General features: G+C 37.9%; 3 protein-coding genes across 3 annotated transcripts; all 3 read left to right on the forward strand.

Moving 5' to 3' along the window:
* The first annotated feature begins 2788 nt into the window (after positions 1-2788).
* Positions 2789-7698, forward strand: LOC143211270 (uncharacterized). The gene is made up of 6 exons (XM_076428781.1): positions 2789-3117; positions 3276-3301; positions 3430-3788; positions 5367-5579; positions 7104-7259; positions 7648-7698. Exons 1-6 carry the CDS (start codon positions 2861-2863, stop codon positions 7696-7698), a joined length of 1062 nt encoding a protein of 353 aa, XP_076284896.1. The 5' UTR covers positions 2789-2860.
* Positions 7699-13166: 5468 nt separating this feature from the next.
* LOC143211278 (odorant receptor 13a-like) lies at positions 13167-21499 on the forward strand. The gene is made up of 3 exons (XM_076428793.1): positions 13167-13416; positions 15321-15476; positions 21449-21499. Exons 1-3 carry the CDS (start codon positions 13174-13176, stop codon positions 21497-21499), a joined length of 450 nt encoding a protein of 149 aa, XP_076284908.1. The 5' UTR covers positions 13167-13173.
* Positions 16820-21404, forward strand: LOC143210222 (odorant receptor 10-like). The gene is made up of 5 exons (XM_076426875.1): positions 16820-17682; positions 18120-18456; positions 19064-19276; positions 20424-20537; positions 21171-21404. Exons 1-5 carry the CDS (start codon positions 17426-17428, stop codon positions 21378-21380), a joined length of 1131 nt encoding a protein of 376 aa, XP_076282990.1. The 5' UTR covers positions 16820-17425; the 3' UTR covers positions 21381-21404.
* Positions 21500-24038: the final 2539 nt, after the last annotated feature.

Consider the following 24038-nt stretch of genomic DNA (forward strand, 5'->3'; position numbering starts at 1 on the left):
ATAAAAGCGTGGAGCGCTAAACTATATTAACGTAATCTTCGTGGGCGCTCCACACTTTTATGTATAGTCACTAATGTCAAGATTTTATATAAATTTAAATTTATATTAAATTTTTTGGCTGAACTTCCGATTACGTCCATGCTCAGAATTGGATGATATTTTGGAAATAGGTTCCTTTTTGACTAAAATGATGATTGTCAGAAGGGTTTTTGGCGACTCGAATAAAAAGTTTTTACCATTTCAATGTCAGTCCCTACCTTGCCGACAAAGTCGTAGGCGCGATTGTAATCTATGATGAGATATGGTGCGCTATGTGAGGTCAACAAAGCTGGTAATGATCCATTTTTGCAATTAGTTGAAGATATCAAATATGTACAGTAAAAGCTCCTTCGTTGTCCTGAATCGTGGGCACGATCGCTGTCCAGTGCCTACCCACTCCACTGCCTGTCAACGCCGAGTCGCTCTGCAGGGCGGCGACGATTGATGTCGGCTCGGGTATATCGGTGTGAACACCACAATATTGACTCGAGTGAATCGAATGCTCAAACTTCTTAATTCCCATTATTCCTTTATGGGACTTTCACTAGCTTTTTTCTGGCATTTCTTTGATTAAAATGACACCAAACACGATATAATTTCAACTGTATTTAGTGGTTTAATCGACGATGAAAGTTTCGAAGGCAACAAAGAACAGCGTATGGGACATTCTTTGAACTGTGCCGGCGACGGCGACACGCTTCGGTCACGCGATCCGTATTTCATTCTGTTCTTCTCTATGTTCGGCTCTCTACTGAAGTCTTGCTTGCGCGGTCGGCGCGATATCTAGACGCAGTTATAAATCAAAAATAGTGTCCGGGCATGATCGTTGTCCGCTCAAACCCCCGGCCTCTGGACAACGAAGGAGCTTTTACTGTATATATTTTGGGGATTATTATAAAATGTTTTCAAAAATTACAATTGTTAAACCAATTAATTGAATATCTACAATGGGAAGATTATGCGATCAGAAAGAGTTTGGATTAGGTAGGGGGGGGGGGGGGCGAAGAGGGACGGCCCGTGTCCACGCATACGAAAATCCAGGAGTAGTGCCGGTAAGGTAGAGAATGACATTAAAATGGTAAAATATTTTTTTTCGAATCGCCAAAAATCCTATTGAGAATTGTTACGGATGACGAACAGGTGTTCAATATCATCTCTGGTAGGAACCGTCCTAGATAAACGAACAGAGCTGTTTAGTTCGCGTCAGGTTCGTCCTCGCTGTCTATAATCCTAGCGGCTCCCCAATTTCGCATGGGGTTCGTCCGCGTACCTTAACTAACAAATTGATATCATATTCCTAGGGTAACAACCCTTCGCCGGCGACTCGTGCTGCTCGCGGCCCTGGCTCGTAACACAATCATCATTTTGGTCAGAAAGGAACCTATTCTAAAAATTTTATTCAATTCGGGGCATGGACGTAATCGGAAGTTTAGCCAATTTTTCTATCTATTCCGACAGTAATTTTGTAACATAAGAAATGTTGAACTAATTGCTTAAAATTTTAGGGAAAAATATTATTAATCATTTAACTGGATTCGGTATTTTATGGAGAACCAGGAAAAAAATTATTTTCTCCTTTTCAGTGCATTTTTATATGTCGTTTCACCCCCTGCTCGGTTGTACCACCCGTCCGGCCACACCCTGTGTAACACATAAGTAATAGTCGTTATTCGTGCAGAACAATTACCGCTACAATTATTCATTTCTTCGCAAATAAAAATACATACAGTAATTTAATGGAACATGGTTTTAAGGTGAAATATAAAATTCTGTATCTTCTGTTTATAGATTATGAAAGCGTCGGCGTCTTACATGTCAGTTCTTCTTGCAATGTCTTGAAATCTAAACCTCGCAAGTATTGTATATACAGCATATGATAATTTAAAATTGAAAGTTCAAGCAACACGACTGTAAGTGAGTTAACTCAATTATCGTTTTCAATTATCGTTTCATTAGTATTTATTTTCTACACACTACTCAGTATAAACTCTTTAAAATCTTTAAATATACAATTTTTGTAACACAAGAACTATTTCTTTCTTGCTGTATGTCATTCAATTTACATGTTCGTTTTCATGTTGCAATGGTGTATTCAACGATAAAGATAGTGTATTATAAATTGAACGGAAAATAAACATTTTAATTACTGTACAAGTTCTTTTCATAGTCTAGGATCTTAAAAAGGGTACACGTTATCCGTATTAATACTTATCGTGCTACACTGATGACAAATAAACATCTAAACAATGTGTTTCTCAAACTTGACTCTCCTCACTATGAAAACATTTTGCGTACAGGATCGCACGACTGACTCGAAATAAACATTCTTCGAAAACCGCAGCAATGTTTAAACTTCATCGAAGTTCGAAACGCGAGTTATTACTTTCTTACATGTTCTTGTCTTCAGTTTTGAAATTGCAATTTCCTGAAAGTTCTGCAGTAATCAATAAAAGATGCGCTCACATGTTGCGAACACATTTGAATTTTTAATGCGAATCATTCATTTATACAAGGAACTCGATGGCACGGATCATCGGGCTATGATTGCGGCGAATCTGTCTTCTCGGTGAACTATCAATCATTTATTTTGAATATTTATGCTAGCCATGTGAAGCGAAACAAATGGTCGGGGACCACGCTCGGAAACTTTTACTTGAGCATGATTTTCGAGAAGATTTACAGTATATCGTAGGACTGCTTGATGTCCTGTCGAGTGCAACAGTGAGTGACACGATGGTTCGAATATAATAGATTCCCAGCGAGTCGAAGAAAGGTGAAATTTCGAGAAAACAAAGTTCGAGAATAACCAGACCCGTGCGAAATGACGATTAGGAGCACGGTCAGTAGGTCCGTCAGATACGGACTCCATTTTATCGGCATTTGGCCGGACACACCGTTCCCGGGTTTGCATAAGTTTTACTGGATCTCCTCGACAATCATATGGCAATTCTACCAGTGCAAATACATGATCACACATTTCAAAACCGACGACCTCACAAAGACGATCGACTGTCTGAGCATGACTCTGCCGTACACTCTGCTGATCGCTAAACTGTCCGTTGTATGGATCAATCATAAGTAAGTTGTAAATATGTTTCTTCTATCGATCGTATTTGCTGTTAATAAATGTTAAATGCTTTCGGCGCAACGGTTCGATCGTATACTACTAATTATGAAGCTATTTTGCTAATTATCAAATAAAATCAACGTAAGTAAGTTGTCCTATTAGACTGCAGATTTTATACGCTTCTAGCACAATCGAGTAGGTGAAATTTACAGTAGTAGGAAATTTGAAAGGATATCAACACGTTATTTCCAATCTATTGAAATAATTAAAGAATGAAAGAATTTTCTAGTTCTAATTGCGATTCACAAAAAAGATGATAATAGTGAGCTCGTTAATATCCCGCAGCATACTGTGCGAAATGTTATCGACCATGGAGGAAGATTGCGTGAAATATGGTATGATCGATGCAAACAACGTGATACCGAAAACAGCGGAGTTTTCATATCGCATAACGACCTTAGTTACCGTACTCTATCTGTCATCGTCGAGCGGCGTCGCAGTCGGTAATCTCGCGTTTCCACGTTACAACGAAACGATGGATCGACAATTTCTCTCGAACATGGATTTGCCGTTCAACACTAATGAATCTCCCACTTATGAGCTCGTGGTGACTGCTCAACTGTTGCATCAAATGGCGTCGGCGTACGTGTTTGGTGTGTTCAGTGCTCTACTTGTAATGCTGGTAAGCGCGAGCCATAATACCACAACTCTCTTCGATTCACAGCCCCCATGTGTCCACTATAAAAATTTCCAAACTACAGTGACCGGAATTAATATTCGGACGCTCTAAAAAAGACGATAACTTTTTTAATATCGTGCTATACGATTTGAACTTTTTTGGGAAGCTAGAGCAATTAGTTTACTACAGGATGTGAAAAGAAATTCTTCCAAAAATTGCAATTTATCGGAATTGTAGAAAAAATACTAAAAGTTGCATTTTATATTCTTTTTATGTGGGCCTATATTGAAAATTTAAAAAAAATACGTTTTGTAGATCTGTGCGAATTAAACATATTCTGAAAATTTCGTCAAAATCGGTCGACAATAATTGACACAGATCTACAAAACGCATTTTCTAAATTTTCAATATACATTCTGTCAAAAAAGTACCGGGAATTGGTCAATGAAACACAAAATATGTATTATTCATCCAAATTTATTGTATCGCCTTCAAAGTAGGCCCCTTTCGAAATAATACACTTATGCCAACGAATAACCCAATCATCAAAACATTTTTTAAACGCATTTTTTGGAATCAACTTCAGTACTCGCCGCGAATTCTCTTTTATGTCATCTATCGACTGAAAACGGGTGCCTCGAAGTGGTAATTTCAGTTTTGGAAAAAGAAAAAAGTCGGCCGGAGCCATATCAGGGGAATACGGTGGCTGCTCGATAAGATTTGTTGAGTTTTTGGCCAGAAATTCGTTCACAATGATAGTTCAGTTGAAGACGTTGATGGCCGATCAGACCGAGGAAAATCTTCCACCACATCTCGACCGCTTTTAAATGCACCGTACCACTCATACGCACGTGTTTTTGATAAAGTCGATTCACCGTAAGCCTTATGTAACATTTTCAGCGCTTCGGCACACGAAATTCCATTCGCAATGCAAAATTTAAGACAAATTCTTTGTTCGATATTTTTATCCATTGTAAAAATCGCAAAACACACTTGAGATGAACTGACAAAATGGCGCACTGTAAACAAATTAAATGACAAGTGACGCTCAAACTCCGTGTGAGTATAGAGAACAGTTGTGCCAACTTACCAACAAAAAGAATTTCAACAATCCCTTTAAGCGGGCTTTTTAAATGATCGATTCCCGGTACTTTCTTGACAGAATGTAGGCCCACCTAAAAAAGTTGTAGAATGCAACTTTTAGTATTTTTTCTACAAATCCGATCAATTGCAATTTTTGAAAAAATTTCTTTTTCCATTCTGTAGTAAACTAATTGCTCTAGCTTCCCAAAAAAGTTCAAATCTTATAAGATTATATGTACTATATGTATACTATAGCACAATATTAAAAAAGTTATCGTCTTTTTTAGAGCGTTCGAGTATTAATTCGGGTCACTGTATCTGTTCATATTTTTGTCCAAATTATTCGTATGGTTTGTGAATCTTGAAAAAGATAATAAATGCCGGTTGCGAACCTGCCAGATTTCCTCCGCGCCCATATTAATAAATATGGTCAGAATGATTGAGAATAATTTCGGTCATTGCTGTTATTTTTTAGAATCATAGTGTCGTTACTTTCAGATACTACACGTAGGATGCATAATCGACATATTGTGCGACACGATAGTGCATGTATCCTCTAAGGAAATAGAGACATTACGACTCGTTGCTCTCAGACATCAAGATATCATCGTGTTTGCAAATCGAATTGAGCAACTCTTTACGTACATAGCTCTTTGCCAACTCCTGTTGAACACTCTCGTTACATGCTGTCTAGGTTTTCTTGCTATAACAGTAAGTATTATAGTCCCGGCTCCACAATTGTATACAAATGCTAGTCATATGTCGATAAGGGATGATAGGGATGAGTTTTACAAACAATTGTATCGATTTATAGAAGGCAAGAATTAATAATCAGACATTTCAGAAGCTGTTTGTGAAACCACCATCTTCGAATATTGCGAAAAATTTTGTCTTTTAAGCAGGCTATTATACACGAAAACAATTTTATAATTCCAGGCAATAAGAACAGAACATGGACTTCCCCTATTGTTAAAGTCTTCTTCCTTCTATGCTGTACTTTGTTTAGAAATATTCATATATTGCTTCTCTGGAGAATACCTCAACGTGAAGGTAATTAAGCTCCACGAATTATGCTAATATACAGGGTGTCCCACCCGATTTCGACATCTTGATTTTCTCGTTATTGTTACTCGTAGCAAAAAATGTTTCAGCAGAGGCTTGAATGGTATCGAGTGGAGCATACTTTGATGTTATTAGTTTTTTCGTGGGTAGACGCGTAAAGGTCATATAAAGGTCAACTTTATTTTTTTAAATGGAATGATGTATTTTTTAAAAAAGTACTAACCTATGTATGTCGAAAAGTTAGTAGTTCCTTAGTTAGAGAAAAGTTAGAGAAGAAATATCTCCATATTTCAATTTAAATAACTCTAAAATAACATTACTGTCGTGCTAAGACGTTACACAAGTAAGTAAACTGGTTCTGTTGACTTTTTAAACATGATCACCTCTATCACACAGCGCCATTCTTCACCTTTCATACAAGCCCTCGAACATTGCAAAACTCCCACTGGAACACGTTCTAAAATCGTCTCGAAGACATCGTGTCTGATCTGGTTCGGATAGTAGAGGCTCCACTATATCGTGGATTAGGCAAACAATTATAGTTCGAACTGCATCGTGTGGGATATCATTTTAACCGGAAAAGAGCCGCCCGTGTGCCAGTGGAGGTTTCATAAATAAAAAATAAAAAATAAGAAAGTCACGAACAGAATTCTGCGTTGAAAAATAAGTTTGAGACACAAACTGATCCGAATTGATTCTAATCGACTTCGTTGGCTAGTGTACAGAGTCGCAATTTAGGGGCTGACATTCCTCGACAGCGTAATGTAGCAAACTTTATCGAATTCGCAACTAAGTAAACGCTAACGTCTTAGTACGACAGTAATGGTGTTTTAGAGTTATTTAAATTGAAATATCTCCTGAACTACTAACTTTTCGACTACATAGGTTAGTGCTTTTTTATAACGAATGTCCAGCTGCATCGATTGATGTATTAAAAAATACCTCAGTCCATTTAAAAAAACAAAGTTTACCTTCGTATGACCTTTACGCGTCCACTCACGAAAAAACTAATAACATCAAAATATGCTCCACTCGATACCATCCAAGCCTCTGCTGAAACATTTTTTGCTACGACTAACAATAGCATGAAAATCAAGATGTCGAAATCGGGTGGGACACCCTGCACATACATGAAGAATAAATTCTCTTTTCACTTTCTGTTCATTTTTCCAGAATCAGATGATCATCGATGCAGCGTATCAAATGACTTGGTATGATCTGCAGCCTAAAATTAGTCGGCAAATAGTGTTTATAATGTTAAAATCTCAGAAGGGGCTGCCACTAACTTTCGGGAAATTTTCAACCCTTAGTTTGGAAAGTTTCACCGGGGTAATGTTCTCATTTTATACATGACTATGTTGATTGTTCATTGCACATAATTCTTCAAAGTGATAGTCACTGTGATAAACATTAATCCTGCAATTTCCTTGACTATAAGGAGAAGAAATGAATTCTTTCCAATTTTCCTGTGAAATCAATATTTTATTAACCAGTAGTTACAAAACCTCAATTATCGAAATGTTTGCTATTATTATTAATGACGTGGCGCCATTTTTGTGGTAATTCGCGTACACCGTCGCGGTAAAAATTCTACAAATATGAATACGTAACAAATTCGGTGAATCATTTTCAAAGAGCTCATTTCTACACGTAAAGAATTGCTTCAATTTTGCGAGATGAACGTGTAAACAAATCATTTTAATTTCTGTGCTCACAGGTGATGAAAGCGTCGGCGTCTTACATGTCAGTACTTCTCGCGATGTCTTGAAAGTTACACATCGCATATTTCCCCATAATATGCGAAATATGTAGCGTAATTTTAGGAGTTACGGAGGAGCTAGCAATTCTAAATAATAAATTTAGGAGAACGTTAAATGCACGTAAGCAGGTGTGATATACTAACGTACGAAAGGTACAACGCATCCGAAACGAGAGCCACGATTAAACCATGAAACTCGTTTCATTGTTCTTGTGTCCTCTGTATGCTACTCACGCGCTGCAATGTTATACAACATTTTTAGCCACGTTCGAATGTATTCAAATCGAAATGCAAAATACAACAACGCTTGAGAATTCACTTAATTCCGGCTTCTTAGTAACGCTTATCTTTCCAGAATGAAGAACTTTCCTATGCTCGACCCCTTGCGGCAGAAATGAAACTGCTATTCGAATTTTTCTTTGAACGACGCCGCCATGTTTCCTTTAGTTTCGAAAGTTCAGTTTGCTGCAACCTCCGTTTCGATCGATGCGAGATAAGCCTACGCGACGTGCGCTTGCTTTCCATTGTTAATGCGAATCACTCATTTATGCAGTAAAGTTGAAAGCACGAATCATTGGAGGAAAAACTATGGTTCCCAGGAATCTGTTCTTGTCTGTCTTCGTTCCCGGTAAACCTGCAATCGTTTATTCTGAATATTTATGCCGACCATGTGAAGAGAAACAAATGGCCGGGGACTACTCCCGAGGATGCTAAACTTCTGCCCGAGCATGGTTTTCGAGTAGGTTTTCAGTATACCGCGGAACTTCGTTCGCGTCTCGAGTGTAATAGCGACTGACACCATGCTTCGAATAGAATAGAAGCTCCTGCGAATCGAAGAAAGACGAACTTCAGAGAAACAGAGACGAAGAAATAGGTTTTGCGCGAAATGACGAGCCGAAGTACAATTAGTCAGCCTGTCAAGTATGGCCTTCATTTCGTTGGAATTTGGCCCGGCACGCCGTTTCCTGGTTTGCATAAGCTTTACTGGATTGTTTCCATGGCTGTGTGGCAATTCTGCCAGTACAAATACATCGTTACGCACTTCAAGAGCAACGCTTTTATGGAAATGATCGATTGTCTGAGCATCACCCTACCCTACACTTTGTTGATCTTTAAATTGGGTATTATTTGGACAAATCATGGGTAAGTGACGAAGATTTTAGCCGGATTGGAAGAGATGAACGTCATTGATGAAGTAGTATTGCATAAAAAGAGGTAGTGGTTCTGATACAGCGAATATTGGATACGAATCAATTAGCGTATCAAATAATTAAGGTCGTCGCACACTACAACGCCCCGCCGCGCCGCGCCGCGCCGCCTGATCTGTACCGCGCGCCTACGCTGTTTTGGATTTCTTCTATGTAGTTTAAATGAAGGTGCGCACACTACACCAGCACCGGCACGCTACGTATCGCCACCGGAAAATGTGCGCACACTAGACCGCCGCGCCGCGTCGCCTGACCGCCACCGACCAACTCTAGTGGTGAGCGCCACTGGCGCCAATTCATGTCGGGCGAAGATATTTTGCTTTCTGGTTCGAAAGGTGGTTTCTCAAGATAAAAGTCTGCTCTATCGCGTGATATAGTTTGATTTTACGCTGGGCCCTTATTTTTTAAGATATACTGAAAAATATCCTCAACAATTGGTGCAAAAGTGGTGTCTCTCCATCTTTCACGATTGTTTAAACATGATTATACATTCATAATGTATTAATATTGCATATCACTGTATTCGGTAAAGTCTACAGAATCTTTTGCTGTAAAGAACAATTAAACATCTTTTATAATAACAGCACAATATTTGTTTGAAGTTGAAAAATATGTTTTTTCTTAAATATCATGTTTCTTTCAAAAACTGTGCGTCTAGGGGAAAAATTAATGGCAGATTGTCCTGCAATTTACTACAGGATGTGAAAAGAAACAACAGTAGTTTTTAATTTAAGAACAAGAAATCATTTCTAAAAATTTCATATTTTATCGCAAGCAAGGAATTACCTTAATCGTCGAATTTTGCAGAAATTATTCGGAAAATCTATTTCTTCTAAAATATTAATTTGCATATCTTCTAGTAACACATAATCATGATCGATAATAGACATTATCTTTGACTGGTAAATAACCATTATAAATTACAACAATTCTTTTTGACTATGAGGTACCGTTATCGATAATGGAAATAATTTTTGGCTGTTAATATTAGTAACCATTGTCAACAACAGAAATTTTTTTGTGCTGCTAATCATGCGAGAGAAAATTTTCTTTTCATCCCTGTAGTAAAGTCAAGGTCGTTACAGTAAAGTAACAAGCGATTTTTAATATTCTACTATACGATTTGAACTATTTTGGGAAGCTAGAGCAATTCATTTACTACAGGATGTGAAAAGAAATTTTGTTTCGAAAATTGCAATTGTGATCGGAATTGTAGAAGAAATATTAAAAGTTGCATTTAATAATTTTTATATGTGGGCCTATATTAAAAATTTTAAAAATACGTTTTGTAGATACATACAAAACGTATACTCCAATTGCAGAGTATGTATTTAGGCTGGTCAACCAAAATTTTCTTAAAACCTTCCGAAAAATTTAAATTGTCAGAGGTTTGCACTATTTGTATATGGATTACAAACTTAAAGTGCATCTCCTAACACATACAAAAACCCCCCATTGAAATCCATTTTCTGATATTCTAAATTAGTATGGAGTACATTGTCGAGGACAGAAATTTGTTTGGACTACTAATCATGCGAGGATCAGATTAGGTCCAAGTCGAAATCATATTTATGGATGTATTCTATATATTCATATGTAGAAATATTATAAAAAATGGCTGGCGAGCTTCGAAAGTTCTTTTTTCGTCGCCCTAGTAAAGTCATAGTCTTCACAATAACATAATAAGCCAGTTGTCGTTGTTGTTGTCGTTGAGGTTGTATGCGTCAAATCTTGTAATCGAATTTTAAACAGCTTCCCGCAGATCTAGAGACTTGAAACTTTAAACATAGCTCAGAACTGGATGACAAAGCAATATTTTATCGGTTCCTCGATCGAACGTTCTAGATCTATTTAGTTCGTTTGAATTTTCGTACGTTGAGGTAAACGGTCTGAACGCCCGCTGTTTGTTCTTGCAATCGCTTGCGTTTGTTATCGATATGCCAAACTGAAATATACCTGAAATTTACTATATGCCAGCGCGGCGCGGTGCTGAGGTGTTCTAGTGTGCGGCAAAACGCACCAGCGCAGCGCGGCGTCAACTCGAAGCGCTTGAGCGGTGCAGGTTAGGCGGCGGGGCGTTCTAGTGTGCGACGACCTTTAATATGATCAAAATTGAATGTAACTTGATGCTATGCTCGATAGAAATTAACGGGATGTTGAACAAGTGTCTGTTGCAGTAGCGATATAAGTAGAAAATCAAGTTACAATGCAGGCAAAATCAGTTTGGACATTCTAAATTATTATGTTTTGTAAAACAAAAATTGTAATATTATTCTTAATCAATGTTTATCTGCGAAATAACCCCTACTTCGAGTGCAATGGGCAAAATGGACTTTCGAGTATCGAGAAAGTTAATCTAACGCTCTGTCGATATAACTCTTAGCTAAAGAAGACCGGTGGCTTTAATAACGATATCTCGCAGCGTGCTATGTGAAATAATATCAACCATGGAGGAAGATTGTGTGAAATATGCTGTTATCGATACGAATAATGTGATATCGAAAACAGCGAACTTTTCATATCGTTTAACGAGCACAATTGCGTTCCTTTACCTGGCATCAGCGACCTTTTACGCAGCTGGGGGTCTCGCGTTTCTACGATCAAACGACACCATGCCCCGAGAGCTTCTTCTGAACATGGATTTGCCGTTCGACGCCACCGAATCGCCTTCTTACGAGCTTGTTGTCACTGCACAGGTTTTCCATCAAACTGCATCGTCGTATACCTTCGGCATGTTCAGTGCTCTGCTTGTTATGATGGTGAGCGTGCACGATCATGTCTCCTGTGCAATCGGTTTCCGATTTTAACCAGGAATCGCAAAAGTTATGGACTTTCTAACACGTTGAACATTTTTCTATAACTTTTCTCTAGGTTACTCTTGTGGAACCACGTTTAAAATAATTTGGTTCTATTAATAGTGCGCAGAGATATACAGGCTGTAGCCGGACGGGTGGTACTACATGTACAAAGAAGTCGGAAGAAGTTTGAAAATGCAACGAATCACGTGCTATTGCATACGAATCGTCCGAGGCGTCTGACCATGATCAACCAATTCTACTTTTTGCATATACTAAAGGTTGGCGCACACTAGGCCGACCGCCCGCTTCCGCTGTTTTGACTTTCTTCTATGTAGTTCATAGTTCTATGTTTTACATCACGCATGGTCAAATTTTTGCTCGATCGGAGGCATTTCAAGGGATACCTCCACTTCTCCCGGCCGCGTGTCTCGCTCTCCGTCGCGGCCATAGTGCCGTATCCCTTGAAAATGCCTCCGATCGAGCAAAAATTTGCCCATGCGTGATGTAAAACATAGAACTATGAACTACATAGAAGAAAGTCAAAACAGCGGAAGCGGGCGGTCGGCCTAGTGTGCGCCAACCTTTAGTATATGCAAAAAGTAGAATTGGTTGATCATGGTCAGACGCCTCGGACGATTCGTATGCAATAGCACGTGATTCGCTGCATTTTCAAACTTCTTCCGACTTCTTTGTACATGTAGTACCACCCGTCCGGCTACAGCCTGTATATCTCTGCGCACTATTAATAGAACCAAATTATTTTAAACGTGGTTCCACAAGAGTAACCTAGAGAAAAGTTATAGAAAAATGTTCAACGTGTTAGAAAGTCCATAACTTTTGCGATTCCTGGTTAAAATCGGAAACCGATCTTCAATAAAGACATTTTTTGAAAATATCTCGAGATCTAGTAATTTTTTGCCATGGTACCCTAATCATTTTTTACGTAGAATGAACAGAAGAATCGATCTGTGTAAAAAAGAATATGCATTTCTATTTATCGAAATGATGCAATTGTTAATTGCACATGCACTGCTGCATCTAACAAAAATTTAAAGGCCTACAGATGTAGTGCTCTTAGAACCATTTATCTTTCTCCTTTGGCATTTTTTCGTAAATGCAATAATAACGGAGTTATGACTTGAAACAATTGCGTGGACCACCCTGTATAGTATACATATGTATGTATTATACAGTATTATAAATTATGCAACTTCTATGATTTTCAAGTTTCAGCTGTGCATTATATAATTTTGTGCAGTTTTATCTATTGCATGTTTTTCAAATTTAAGTGTACTATGTATGACGGTAGACATTTTTTGTTTTATTTATTTACGTTTTACAAAAATAGATGACTCTAATAGCTGAGTAAATTGGCTGATAAAAATGTTTAACAAAATAATTTTAAAAATGTTTAAATATCAACCCTCTCTTGCTCTTACGCCGATTCAGAATTAGAATCGATGATGATTATTGCCAGCATGTTTCGACGCTTGTATCACTGCTTTCAGATACTTCACGTAGGATGCCTGATCGATATATTGTGCGATATATTAGCGCAAATATCCGCTCAAGAGGAAGACAAATTGCGATTCGTTGCTATCAGGCATCAAGAAATCGTCGAGTTCGCTGAACGAATCGAGAAACTCTTTACGCATATATCCCTTTGCCAACTCATGTCGAATACTCTTGTTACATGCTGTCTCGGATATCTTGTTATAACAGTAAGTTGTAATAATTAACTATACAATGTATGTACGTAAATAATTTAATGGAGAAATCATTCTGCATTTCAGGCAGTAAAAACAGATAATGGACTTCCTCTACTGTTAAAGTCTTTTTCCGCATACACCGTAATATGTTTAGAAATATTTGTATACTGCTGCGCTGGAGAGTATCTCAACACTAAAGTAAATAAGTTTTACGAAATTCATCAAGCATATGGGAAGTAATTAAGTCTACGTTGTAAAAAACGATTAAATTAAAAGAAAAAACATCTTGTTTGCCGATTATGTTTACACGAAAGAAAATATAATATAAATATTCGAAGTATAGTAAAGTCGCGATATTTTTCGCATCGCCAGTTCCGAGCAGGGAGAAATATCGTGTAGGGACACTATTTTTTTTATGACTGAATGTATTAGGTTGGGAAGGAAGTTCTGGCGGTTTTTAACTATTAAATTCAAATGCACATATCTCAGCTCAAACAAAACTTTTTTAATCAAAATAGAGACCATTGCAATCAATGCACTTTTGCCAACGAGAAACAAGTTTTGTTATTCCGGTTGAATAAAATTCTGGAGTCCTGGGGGCGACAAATTCGTTGAATGCCGTTTCAGCATCTCTCCGAGATTTGAAGCATTTCTCACGGAAGAAGTTGTCGAGGTGCTTAAAAAAGTGGTAATCGGTGGGCGAGAGATCTGGCGAGTATTGTGGATGAGGTAGAGTTTCGTAGCCCAATTCGTTCAACTTTTGAAGGGTCGGTCGAGCGACGTGTGGCCGGGCGTTGTCGTGGAGAAGGATATGACCATTTCTGTTGACCAGTGCTGGACACAAACGTTGAAGTTTCTCGTGCATTTCGTCGATTTGATGGCAGTACTTTTCAACTGTAATGGTTTCACCAGGATTCAAGAAGCTGTGATGAATCAAACCGGCCACAGACCACCAAACTGTCACCATAACCTTCTTTTGGTGCAACTGTAGCTTTGGGAAGTGTTTTGGATCTTCGTCGTGGTCTAGCCACTGAGCCGATCGTTTCCTATTGTTATAAAGAATCCATTTTTCATCGCACGTTACAATTCGTCTGAGAAATGGATTATTTTTATTGCGCAAGAGAAGGGCAGACGACTTAATCGAAAATAGACCATTTAAAATCAAAATAACAAAAACCGCCAGAACTTTCTTTCCAACGTAATACAAAGGAAGCCGAACGTAGAAAAGGACAGCATATAAACACGAATCGCGCGGTCGAGGCATATCGGTGTGAACCTCTACTTATCCAATTACAAAACTTCTTTATTTTTCATTATTTTCTAGGGACTTTCACTAACTTATTTGTGACACTTTTCTTATTAAAATGAGACCAAACAAGAGACAATTTCGCCCATATTTAGTTACTCCATACCGTCAATTAAACCATTAAGTACAGTTGAGATTATATATGAGTATAATGTTTAGTATGATTTTAATAAGAAAAATGCCACAAATAAGTTGATGAAAGTTCCATATAAAAATAATGAAAAATAAAGAAGTTCTGTAATTCGATTAGTAGTGGTTCATACCGATATATGTATCCGAGCCGAGATCAGATTACGCGGCACCTTTCCATTGCTCGGCGATCGAGGCAGCTCGAGCTTCGTGGTCCCTGCGGCGTTGCCCCTTAGTGGAGTGACTAGCCAGGGGAGAATTTTCGTGGAGACCCTCGGGGATAAATATCGCGATTTTACTGCAACATAATATTTTTGTAACATACCTTAAATTTTTTAGTTGTGCTATTCTCGTGGAATAAAATTCGATGTACGGGATAAATCTGACAAGAACAATACAAAAATTAATGACTAGGTTGACAATGAAGAAACAATATTTAGAGAACCATTAAATGTTACTTACATTTTTCTTTATGTTGTAGAGCAAGATGATTATTGAAGCTGCATACCAAATGGCTTGGTACGACCTACATCCTAACATCAGTCGGCAATTAGTACTCCTAATTTTAAAATCTCAGAAAGGATTGCCGCTAACTTTTGGAAAATTCTCAACCCTTAGTTTGAGAAGCTTCACCAGGGTAAAGACACTATTTTATTGATAACAACTTTGACTTTTCATTTTGTATAATTGTTTTCTTCATACGGATCGAGACACTTGTAAAGTGAGTGTCAAGTAATCCTGTTTTCCGTGTTCATAGATTATGAAAGCGTCTGCGTCATACATGTCAGTACTACTTGCGATGTGAAAATTACGCTTCACACAAATTCCATCTACTGGGTACTATAATTTACATATCTCAAGAAAATTTGCAATCCTATGTAGATGGCATCAGATACTCGGAAAAGTGTTCACCAATTTTTCCTACCCATAATTCCTTAAACTCTTGCGTCGAGAAAATAATTAAATATTGAAACATACCAGAGAAGCATGTAATTTATATACATATGTCTTTATAATTATGTATTTACCTGAAAAACGGCAAAAACTTTTCTGTGTGACTAAAGCATTTATCGTTTAACCCTAGCACTCCTATGTGTGAGGAGGGGGGAAGGGGCGGCTCACCGAGCTCACAGGTTACAAAAATTGAAGTTAGGACTATTTTTCGTGGGTGAAAAATTCTGAAAAAATTATTTATTGTCGTTTATACATTATAGTTCAATATCCAGAACGTTCTGTTGCTATAGAAAAAAAAATGACAATGCATAGAAAAGAAAAACACTGACGCAAGCGGACTCGAACGCTCCTCATATCTCCAAAGTATAACAAATAATTCCAGAACTAAAGATCAAATATAATAATATATCGAAACCCAAACAAAAACGCTATAAATGTAAAAATCATGTATGCAAAAAGCATTCCATAAATGTTGTATTCTGTCATTCGTGTTTGTCATCTGAAAAATCGAGTTCAGAGTAGTATTGAAGTATACATTATCTTATATGTATTATTCTCTATTGTATACATACACATCTAAATACAATATAGGATGCTCATAAAGTATCACACGTTTAAATATTACCAACCATTTCTTTTAAATAATTTTTTCTTAGGAGAAATGAGTAAAGAAGCGGTATGGGCTCGAGGAGACCATCGTTGGGAGTCCGCGTGAAGGATCGGTGCTTGGGAGTGCTAAGATTAACCCTCGAACAATCCACGATTTTTACAGCTATATAATATTGGCAATGTTTAAGACCGCTCACAGCTCTAATTAATAATTTTTAAAAATGTACCTTTGATATCTCGTTTAGACACATTAGTCTTTCCGATATCCTCAATGGAACAGCTATTCAGTTAGTTTAATTGCCAGAAATTGAGTACTTAAATGACAATTTGGATTTTCCCAGTGAAAAATGACTCCGGCACAGCACTTGGAGGGGTAAAGCACACAAGCAAGTGTAATTTACCAAAGTGTAAAAATTCCTGCACGTCGACTAGCAAATTTGCTTGTAAAACCGCGTATTTTATAACGAGTCACGTGTTGCTGTTTAGGATCACAAAATATAACAATTGTAAAGACGCAACTTACGCTGTGTGTTCGAAGTGTGTTCCCGACTATACTCTTGCCAACGCTTATTTCTTTGTAAACTCCGGCGACGATAGAAAGTTCGCGAACATTTTAATTTCCAATTTCCAGATATGTTTCTCTCCGCTCGAAGAGATTGCAGTGCACGATCATATATTAGCAGAATCTTACTCGTAATGTTTCTATTTCCGCATATTTTATTCAAATCGAAGGTTGTAACACCGGCGAATCTTCCTCCGTCTCTCGACAGACCTATAATCTCAGCGCGGTATATTACTTTCAATATTCATGCAGATCATGCGTGCGCGAACTGTTGTCGCGGGCTATTCTGTTCCCATAGTTTTCGAGAAACTTTTTTTCAGTCTACATATTGTAGCGAGTCCATGAGGCACTATCGAGTGCGAAGGGTGACGAACGCGAACTTTCGAAAGTAATGGCCGGTTGAAAACAGACGATTGATTAGAAAAAAAATATAAAATAGAAGTAAACGTTAATGCTCGAAAATGGCGTCGCCCAGTACAGTTAGCAAATCAGTAAAATTTGGCCTTCATTTTGCTGGTGTTTGGCCCGGGACACCGCTCCCAAATGTGCACAAAGCTTTCTGGATATCCGTCATGGGTGTATTACAAACTTATCAATACGAATACATAATTACACACTATAGAACTGCAAGTCTTATGACACTAATTGACTGCTTCAGTATCACTGTGCCGTTCACTTTATTGTGCATTAAATTAATCGCTACTTGGATTAACCACGGGTAAGCTTCCTAACAGAGATAACATTTAGTGTGCATGAAACTGCCTGTTTTCTTTGCGAGGTATTGTGTTTTCGGAGGTAATAGAGGAACGTCAAATCTGTGCCTTTTTGCGAGACATTGTACCTGTGACAGTGATAAAAAAGACATAAAATCTTGCTTTTTAATAACACCAATTCTACCGCGTTTTTATGTATATCAATTTCGACCTATTTTTTTCATATAGAGTCACCTCCTTTTCGATTGTACCACCAGTTACCAATCATCTTGTATATTCAAAGACAGATTAATTGAACTCAGTGAATTTTCATTTAAAATATGTCTCTCGGCACATATGATAGAAGTAGTGTTGAATCCACTTACATCTCGTTTCAAGTATATCTAAGCATGACTCTCAGGAGACTCGGAGACTGACAACGTTCGCTCTCGATGCCTCGCAGTGTGCTGCGCGATATTTTGTCAACAATGGATGAAGACTGCGAGAAATACGCCGCGATCGATACGAATAATTTGATATCAAAAACGTCGGTACTTTCGTCTCGTTTAACGAACGCGATCGTTTCTTCGTGCATGGTCTCTGCTGTTGCGTACACAGCCGGCACGTTGGCTTATCAACAAGGTGGCAATTCCACGACGCGAGGACTCCTGTACAAAATGGATCTGCCCTTCGACACGAACGAGTCGCCGGTTCACGAGCTCGTCGTAACTGCACAGTTCCTTCATTTGGCAACAGCTGCCCTTACCTTCGCCACTTACATCGGTTTGCTATTGATGGCGGTGAGTCTAAGCCTAAACGATTGCGTGCGTGTGATTCTCACAACTGTTTCCATTCGAGTCGGATTCCTTGATATGATCCCTTGCGAGGAACCTGTTGATTAACCAGTTTTCTTTCCAGTTTATCTATTATTTGCAAGAATAAATACAGAATGGAACTACTCTTTTATTTTTCACCCTTTTGAGTTTATAGATAAAATTCGATTATTTCCACTTGCTGCTCACTCGTAAATTTCTTCGTAGTTAATTTCCAGAAATTACGTTTTAATAATTTCAAACAGAGAGTTTATAGAAAGTATAGAAATAATTTCATGAGAATTTTTTGAACGAAGTTCTTTATTGCAGCGTCTATTGATGTGCGAATGTGCGAAGAGATTTTCTCGATTAATTATAACATGACCTTCAAACGACCCCTTGGACACCATTTTGTGTCGAACATTGTTTGATTACTTTAGAATATATTTTTTTAATTTGGTATTGAAAATTTCAGTCTGGACACTAAAATCTTCTTTTGAAAACAGAAACATTTCTCATGCTACCACACAGATAGAACAGATAATTAGGTTGTCTGATTGTTTACTTAATGTCTGGTTTAAACATTATTTTTCAGGCTCTTCACGTAGGCTGTAACGTCGATATACTGTGCAAGAGAATGTTGGATCCGTCTGTCACAGACAAGGAGCAAGTGCGATTCTTTATCAGTAGACAGCAAGAAATCATTTCGTTCGTGGAGAAAATTGAGAAATTGTTCACGTACATTGCTCTTAGCCAGCTGCTGTCGAATACTTTCATTACGTGTTGCGTGGGTTATCTACTTGTAATTGTAAGTAACGCAATAAATGCATAAAGTGATTCATTCAGAGTAGTTTAGTGAGGGTATTAATGAAATTAAATTAATCACGCACTTTTGTAATGAATGTTTGTTTTTAACCCTTGTCGGCTACTACCGTTGCACCCACCTAATTTTTGCATTTTATTTATTAGGTCAATCGGAAAGTTCCGTCCGTTTAGCGTCGAGTAGCTGTAGTTCGAACTGTCGTTAACTATAACCTCTAAAGTAATGTTAATTTTTGAGTTTGGACATCTTTCAATAAAATTCAATACATAACAATATACGCTTGCATCAATAACATCGTTTTTTTCTACATTGAAAATGTCGGAATTTGAGCCGAATAAGCGTCATTTGCGCGAAGTGTTAATCTTTTGCTTCAATTGCTTCTGAAGCTCATCGAATGATTGTAGACGATTATGACGATAATGCTGTTTCCGATAAAACATGTAGAGAATGATATCGACGCTTTAAAAATGGTGTTTTTACTGTGGAGGACAAAGAGCGTTCTGGACCGCTACGTGTACTCGAAGACGAAGAATTGCAGGCATTGGTGGGTGAGGGTCCATGTCAAACGCAAAAACAAATTGCAGAAGCGTTAAATTGTGCTCAATCTGTCATTTCCGATCGTTTAAAAGCTTTGGGGAAGATTTACGAGGAAGGAAAGTGGGTTTCATATGAACTCAAGCCGAGAGACATTGAAAAGCGAAAAACCATCTGCGAAATTCTGCTTGCGAAACGTCACAAAAGTTGTCAAAGAAACGTTAGAAGTACTTCGCTGGGAAGTGCTACCCCATGCGGCATATTAGCCAGACTGTGTCCCTTCTGACTATCACTTGTTTTGGTCGATCGCATACGAACTTGCTGAGGAAAGATTTAATTTTTACGAAGATATCGAACAATGGATCTCTGACTGGATAACCTCCAAATATGACTCATTCTTTCATCGCGGAATTCGCTTGCTGCTCGAAAGATGGGGAGAAGTCATCGCTAACGATGGACAATAGTTTGATTAATGTATTTTTTCATTTTGTTTCTTAAATGCAGCTCTACTTTTTTTAAAAAAACGGACGGAACTTTCCGATTGACCTAATACATACGTATGAGTTATACGTAATATGATAATAATTTCTTGTTCCAGTCATTGAGCGCGGAGAACGGACTACCCATGTTAATGAAATGTATTGTATTCTACTATGTAATATGCTTAGAAGCGTTCATCTATTGCTTTGTTGGAGAATTCCTCGACATTAAGGTCATTGCATGAAACTAATTGCATAGTACATGTCGTAAACAATAGATATATTATAGGTAGAGTACAGAAGTGCTAAATTTCGCAGTTGTTTTAATTTGTCGCTGTAATATCTTCCATATATTTATTGTGCCCGAAAATAATTTAAAATTTAGAAAATGTATGAAGTTAGCCGAGACGGAACTTTGGTTCGTGTTAGTCAGATCAGTATACAAGATCTAAACGATAGTAGTCTGCTTTTTCATGCCATGTCATCCTTTAATGATCGCTGTATTCGAGCTTCTTTTTAAATTCCTTCATGCTTTATTACGTCACTAGCATCATTGTCTGCAATATGCTTCGATCAAAATGTACAATAAATATGTATATCGGGTTAGCCAATAACTTCGTAAGCATTTTTGTACGCACATAAAATGTTTGATCTTACTTGTACTCAACAATACATTTGCTGGAAGTTAGTAGAATTTATGAATAAATGGCAATCAGATGTCAATTTAGCAATGTGTCATTTCTGCACGACTGTATCTTCCGTTCATGTGCGTTAACATCAGGGCACATTTTCCAAATATTTCATGGTTCAGTAAAACCTGTAACACCTGTCCATACGTCGTTACTGAATATTCTCTGCACTTCCAGAGCAAAACGATCGCTGCAACAGCATTTGATATACCATGGTACAACTTACACCCGGATGTCAGTCGACAAGTAGTATTGTTGATATTAAGGGCTCAGAAGGGACTACCACTAACGTTCGGAAAGTTTTCGATGATGAATCTGGAGAGCTTCACCGCTGTAAGATTATTCTATCTTTTACGCACGATCGTGTCGGCTATCCTCAGCAAATAGTTTCTTCTTTTGTAAATAAATATGTACACGTCTTACAATTAATGAATCTCAAAGTCTTATATTTGTAGATTATGAAGGCTTCAGCATCTTACGTGTCGGTGCTTCTTGCGATGTCTTGAAATAGAAACCTCGCACTGAAATAGAAATGAAATAGACGTATATAATTCCGCAATGTGTATTTGTTTTTCCGAGGGTAAGTGTACCGATATATGTATTTCATAGGCTATTAAAATGAACAGAATACAAATTTTCACAGTCAACAATTGTCTAAGCTACCTCGCCTATCATTAAAAAGACTTAAACCACAGCAACATTTGAAAATTCAACACACACCGTGTATCAAATCATATTAAAACTATCTCTGTTTTTAATTAACGTTCATGTTTTTGAAGTGAAACCAGTGAAACTTCTTTTGGCAGGGTGTAAGCGTCAAGTGGCCAATTTTGCGTCATGGAAATCGCGATACGAAAATGCATAACGGAAGTGGTGGGAATGCACATTTGGGGCCCCTATGTAGTCACAACCGCTAGATAAAAGATCAATCTAGCGGGGACGTATCTCAATTTGGCTTACTTTTGCGTTTTCGATGCGTAATTTTCAATATTCGGCAGCATGTTGTCTGTCCGAGACGCTCTATACAGGGTGTCCCAAAATTCCTGCACATCCCGGAAATGGGAGGTTCCTGAGACCATTTGAAGCGACATTTTCCTTTGCAAAAATGTTATCTGCGGCCAATAGACTAGAATCGCGCTCTGATTGGTCCGTGTTTTTTGTTAATAACTCCTAAACAAAGCCGCAGATAACATTTTTGCAAAGGAAAATGTCGCTTCAAATGGTCTCAGGAACCTCCCATTTCCGGGATGTGCAGGAATTTTGGGACACTCTGTATAGAGACCTGACGTTTGCACATGAAGCACAATTTACCGGCAATATCTTTTTTTCATTCTCTGTTTTACCGATACAGTGACTCAATGATCAAAAACATACATCAACGCTCGTAACGCTGGAACTGTAATTTCACAGAACCTTCCCTTCCTACACGAGGTTGCAAGGGTCCGGCACGCAACGGTTGTCCTCTCGCTAATGGACATTTGGGGCCTCTATGTAGTCAGAAATCTAGATAAAAGATCAATCTAGCGCGGATGTATCCCAAAATGGCCTATTATTGCGTTTTCGAGGCGTAATTTGCATTATTCGGCTGAATGTAGCGGAGTCGTGGCCATGCGACAGTGCTGTCGCCTATCGTGGCTGTCAAACGATATGCCACAACAAAACATATGCTGCCGAATAATGCAAATTACGACTCGAAAACGCAAAAATAGGCCATTTTGGAATACATCCGCGCTAGATTGATCTTTTATCTAGCGATTCTGATTACGTAGAGCCCCCAAATGTGCATTAGCGAGAGGACAAACCTTTGCAACCTCGTGTAAGTATATGTGTCTAGCGGTGTGTGAGTGCGCTACCACACTCTCGCTATGATTCTATCATTGAAACAAGTGGCTTGTGATAGCTAAAATATGATATAAATATTCTTGATTCAATTTTGTCTAAATGTCTTGAAAATACTGCATCGAGAGTTGTTCCTGATGATCTTGTTGTCGCTTCATTAGGATTATTTACCATTTCCAATCTTAATTTACTTCTAAACATTACTAGATTGCAAGAAGTTTCACTTCTACCGCGTGTGGTTTTCACGCGTATGTTTTTTTAATATAACTATTTTCAAACTCGGTTCTGTCTGAAGGAAATAATACTACTGACATAATTTTTTTGGAACATACCTTAAATTGATTAATTTTTTAGTTGTGCCATTCTCGTGAAATGAAATTCGATGTACGGGATAAATCTGACAAGAATAATACAAAAATTAATGACGAGGTTGACAATGAAGAAACAATATTTAGAGAATCATTAAACGTTACTTACATTTTTCCGGAAGTATTGGATGTAGATAACGTGTGCTCATTATATCTCGTCTTAAACTTTTTCTTTATGTTGTACAGCAAGATGATTATCGAAGCAGCGTACCAAATGGCTTGGTACGACCTACATCCTAACATCAGTCAGCAATTAGTACTTCTAATTTTAAAATCTCAAAAAGGATTCCCGCTAACTTTTGGAATGTTCTCAACCCTTAGTTTGAGAAGCTTCACCGGGGTAAAGTTCCTATTTTATTGATAACGACTTTGACTTTTGATTTTGTATAATTGTTTTCTTCATACGGATCGTGACATTTGTAAAGTGAGTTTCAAGTAATCCTGTTTTCTATGTTCATAGATTATGAAAGCGTCTGCGTGTTACATGCCAGTACTACTTGCGATGTGAAAATAACGGTTCACACGAATTTCATCTACTGAGTACTATAATTTACATATCTCAAGAAAATTCGCAATTCTAAATGGCATCAGATACTCGGAAAAGTATTCACCAATTTTTCCTACCCATAATTCCTTAAACTCTTGCGTCGAGAAAATAATTAAATATTGAAACATACCAGAGAAGCATGTAATTTATATACATATGTCTTTATAATTATGTATTTACCTGAAAAACGGCAAAAACTTTTCTGGGTGACTAAAGCATTTATCGTTTAACCGTAGCACTCCTAAGGGTGTGGGGGAGGGGGGGGGGAGAGGGCGGCTCATCGAGCCCACA

Source organism: Lasioglossum baleicum, chromosome 1 (genome assembly GCF_051020765.1).
Source record: "Lasioglossum baleicum chromosome 1, iyLasBale1, whole genome shotgun sequence".
Classification (NCBI taxonomy): Eukaryota; Metazoa; Arthropoda; class Insecta; order Hymenoptera; family Halictidae; genus Lasioglossum; species Lasioglossum baleicum.

Excerpts from the sequence above, each read along its gene's own strand:
- LOC143211278 (XM_076428793.1), top strand. The coding sequence starts at position 13,174 with ATGTTTCGACGCTTGTATCACTGCTTTCAGATACTTCACGTAGGATGC. Across the intron at positions 13,417-15,320 it reads TCGGATATCTTGTTATAACA|AGCAAGATGATTATTGAAGC; the intron begins GTAAGTTGTAAT and ends TTTATGTTGTAG. Across the intron at positions 15,477-21,448 it reads GTTTGAGAAGCTTCACCAGG|ATTATGAAGGCTTCAGCATC; the intron begins GTAAAGACACTA and ends TTATATTTGTAG.
- LOC143210222 (XM_076426875.1), top strand. The coding sequence starts at position 17,426 with ATGGCGTCGCCCAGTACAGTTAGCAAATCAGTAAAATTTGGCCTTCAT. Across the intron at positions 18,457-19,063 it reads TCGGTTTGCTATTGATGGCG|GCTCTTCACGTAGGCTGTAA; the intron begins GTGAGTCTAAGC and ends ATTATTTTTCAG. Across the intron at positions 19,277-20,423 it reads TGGGTTATCTACTTGTAATT|TCATTGAGCGCGGAGAACGG; the intron begins GTAAGTAACGCA and ends TTCTTGTTCCAG.
- LOC143211270 (XM_076428781.1), top strand. The coding sequence starts at position 2,861 with ATGACGATTAGGAGCACGGTCAGTAGGTCCGTCAGATACGGACTCCAT. Across the intron at positions 3,118-3,275 it reads GTTGTATGGATCAATCATAA|ATTTTATACGCTTCTAGCAC; the intron begins GTAAGTTGTAAA and ends ATTAGACTGCAG. Across the intron at positions 7,260-7,647 it reads GTTTGGAAAGTTTCACCGGG|GTGATGAAAGCGTCGGCGTC; the intron begins GTAATGTTCTCA and ends CTGTGCTCACAG.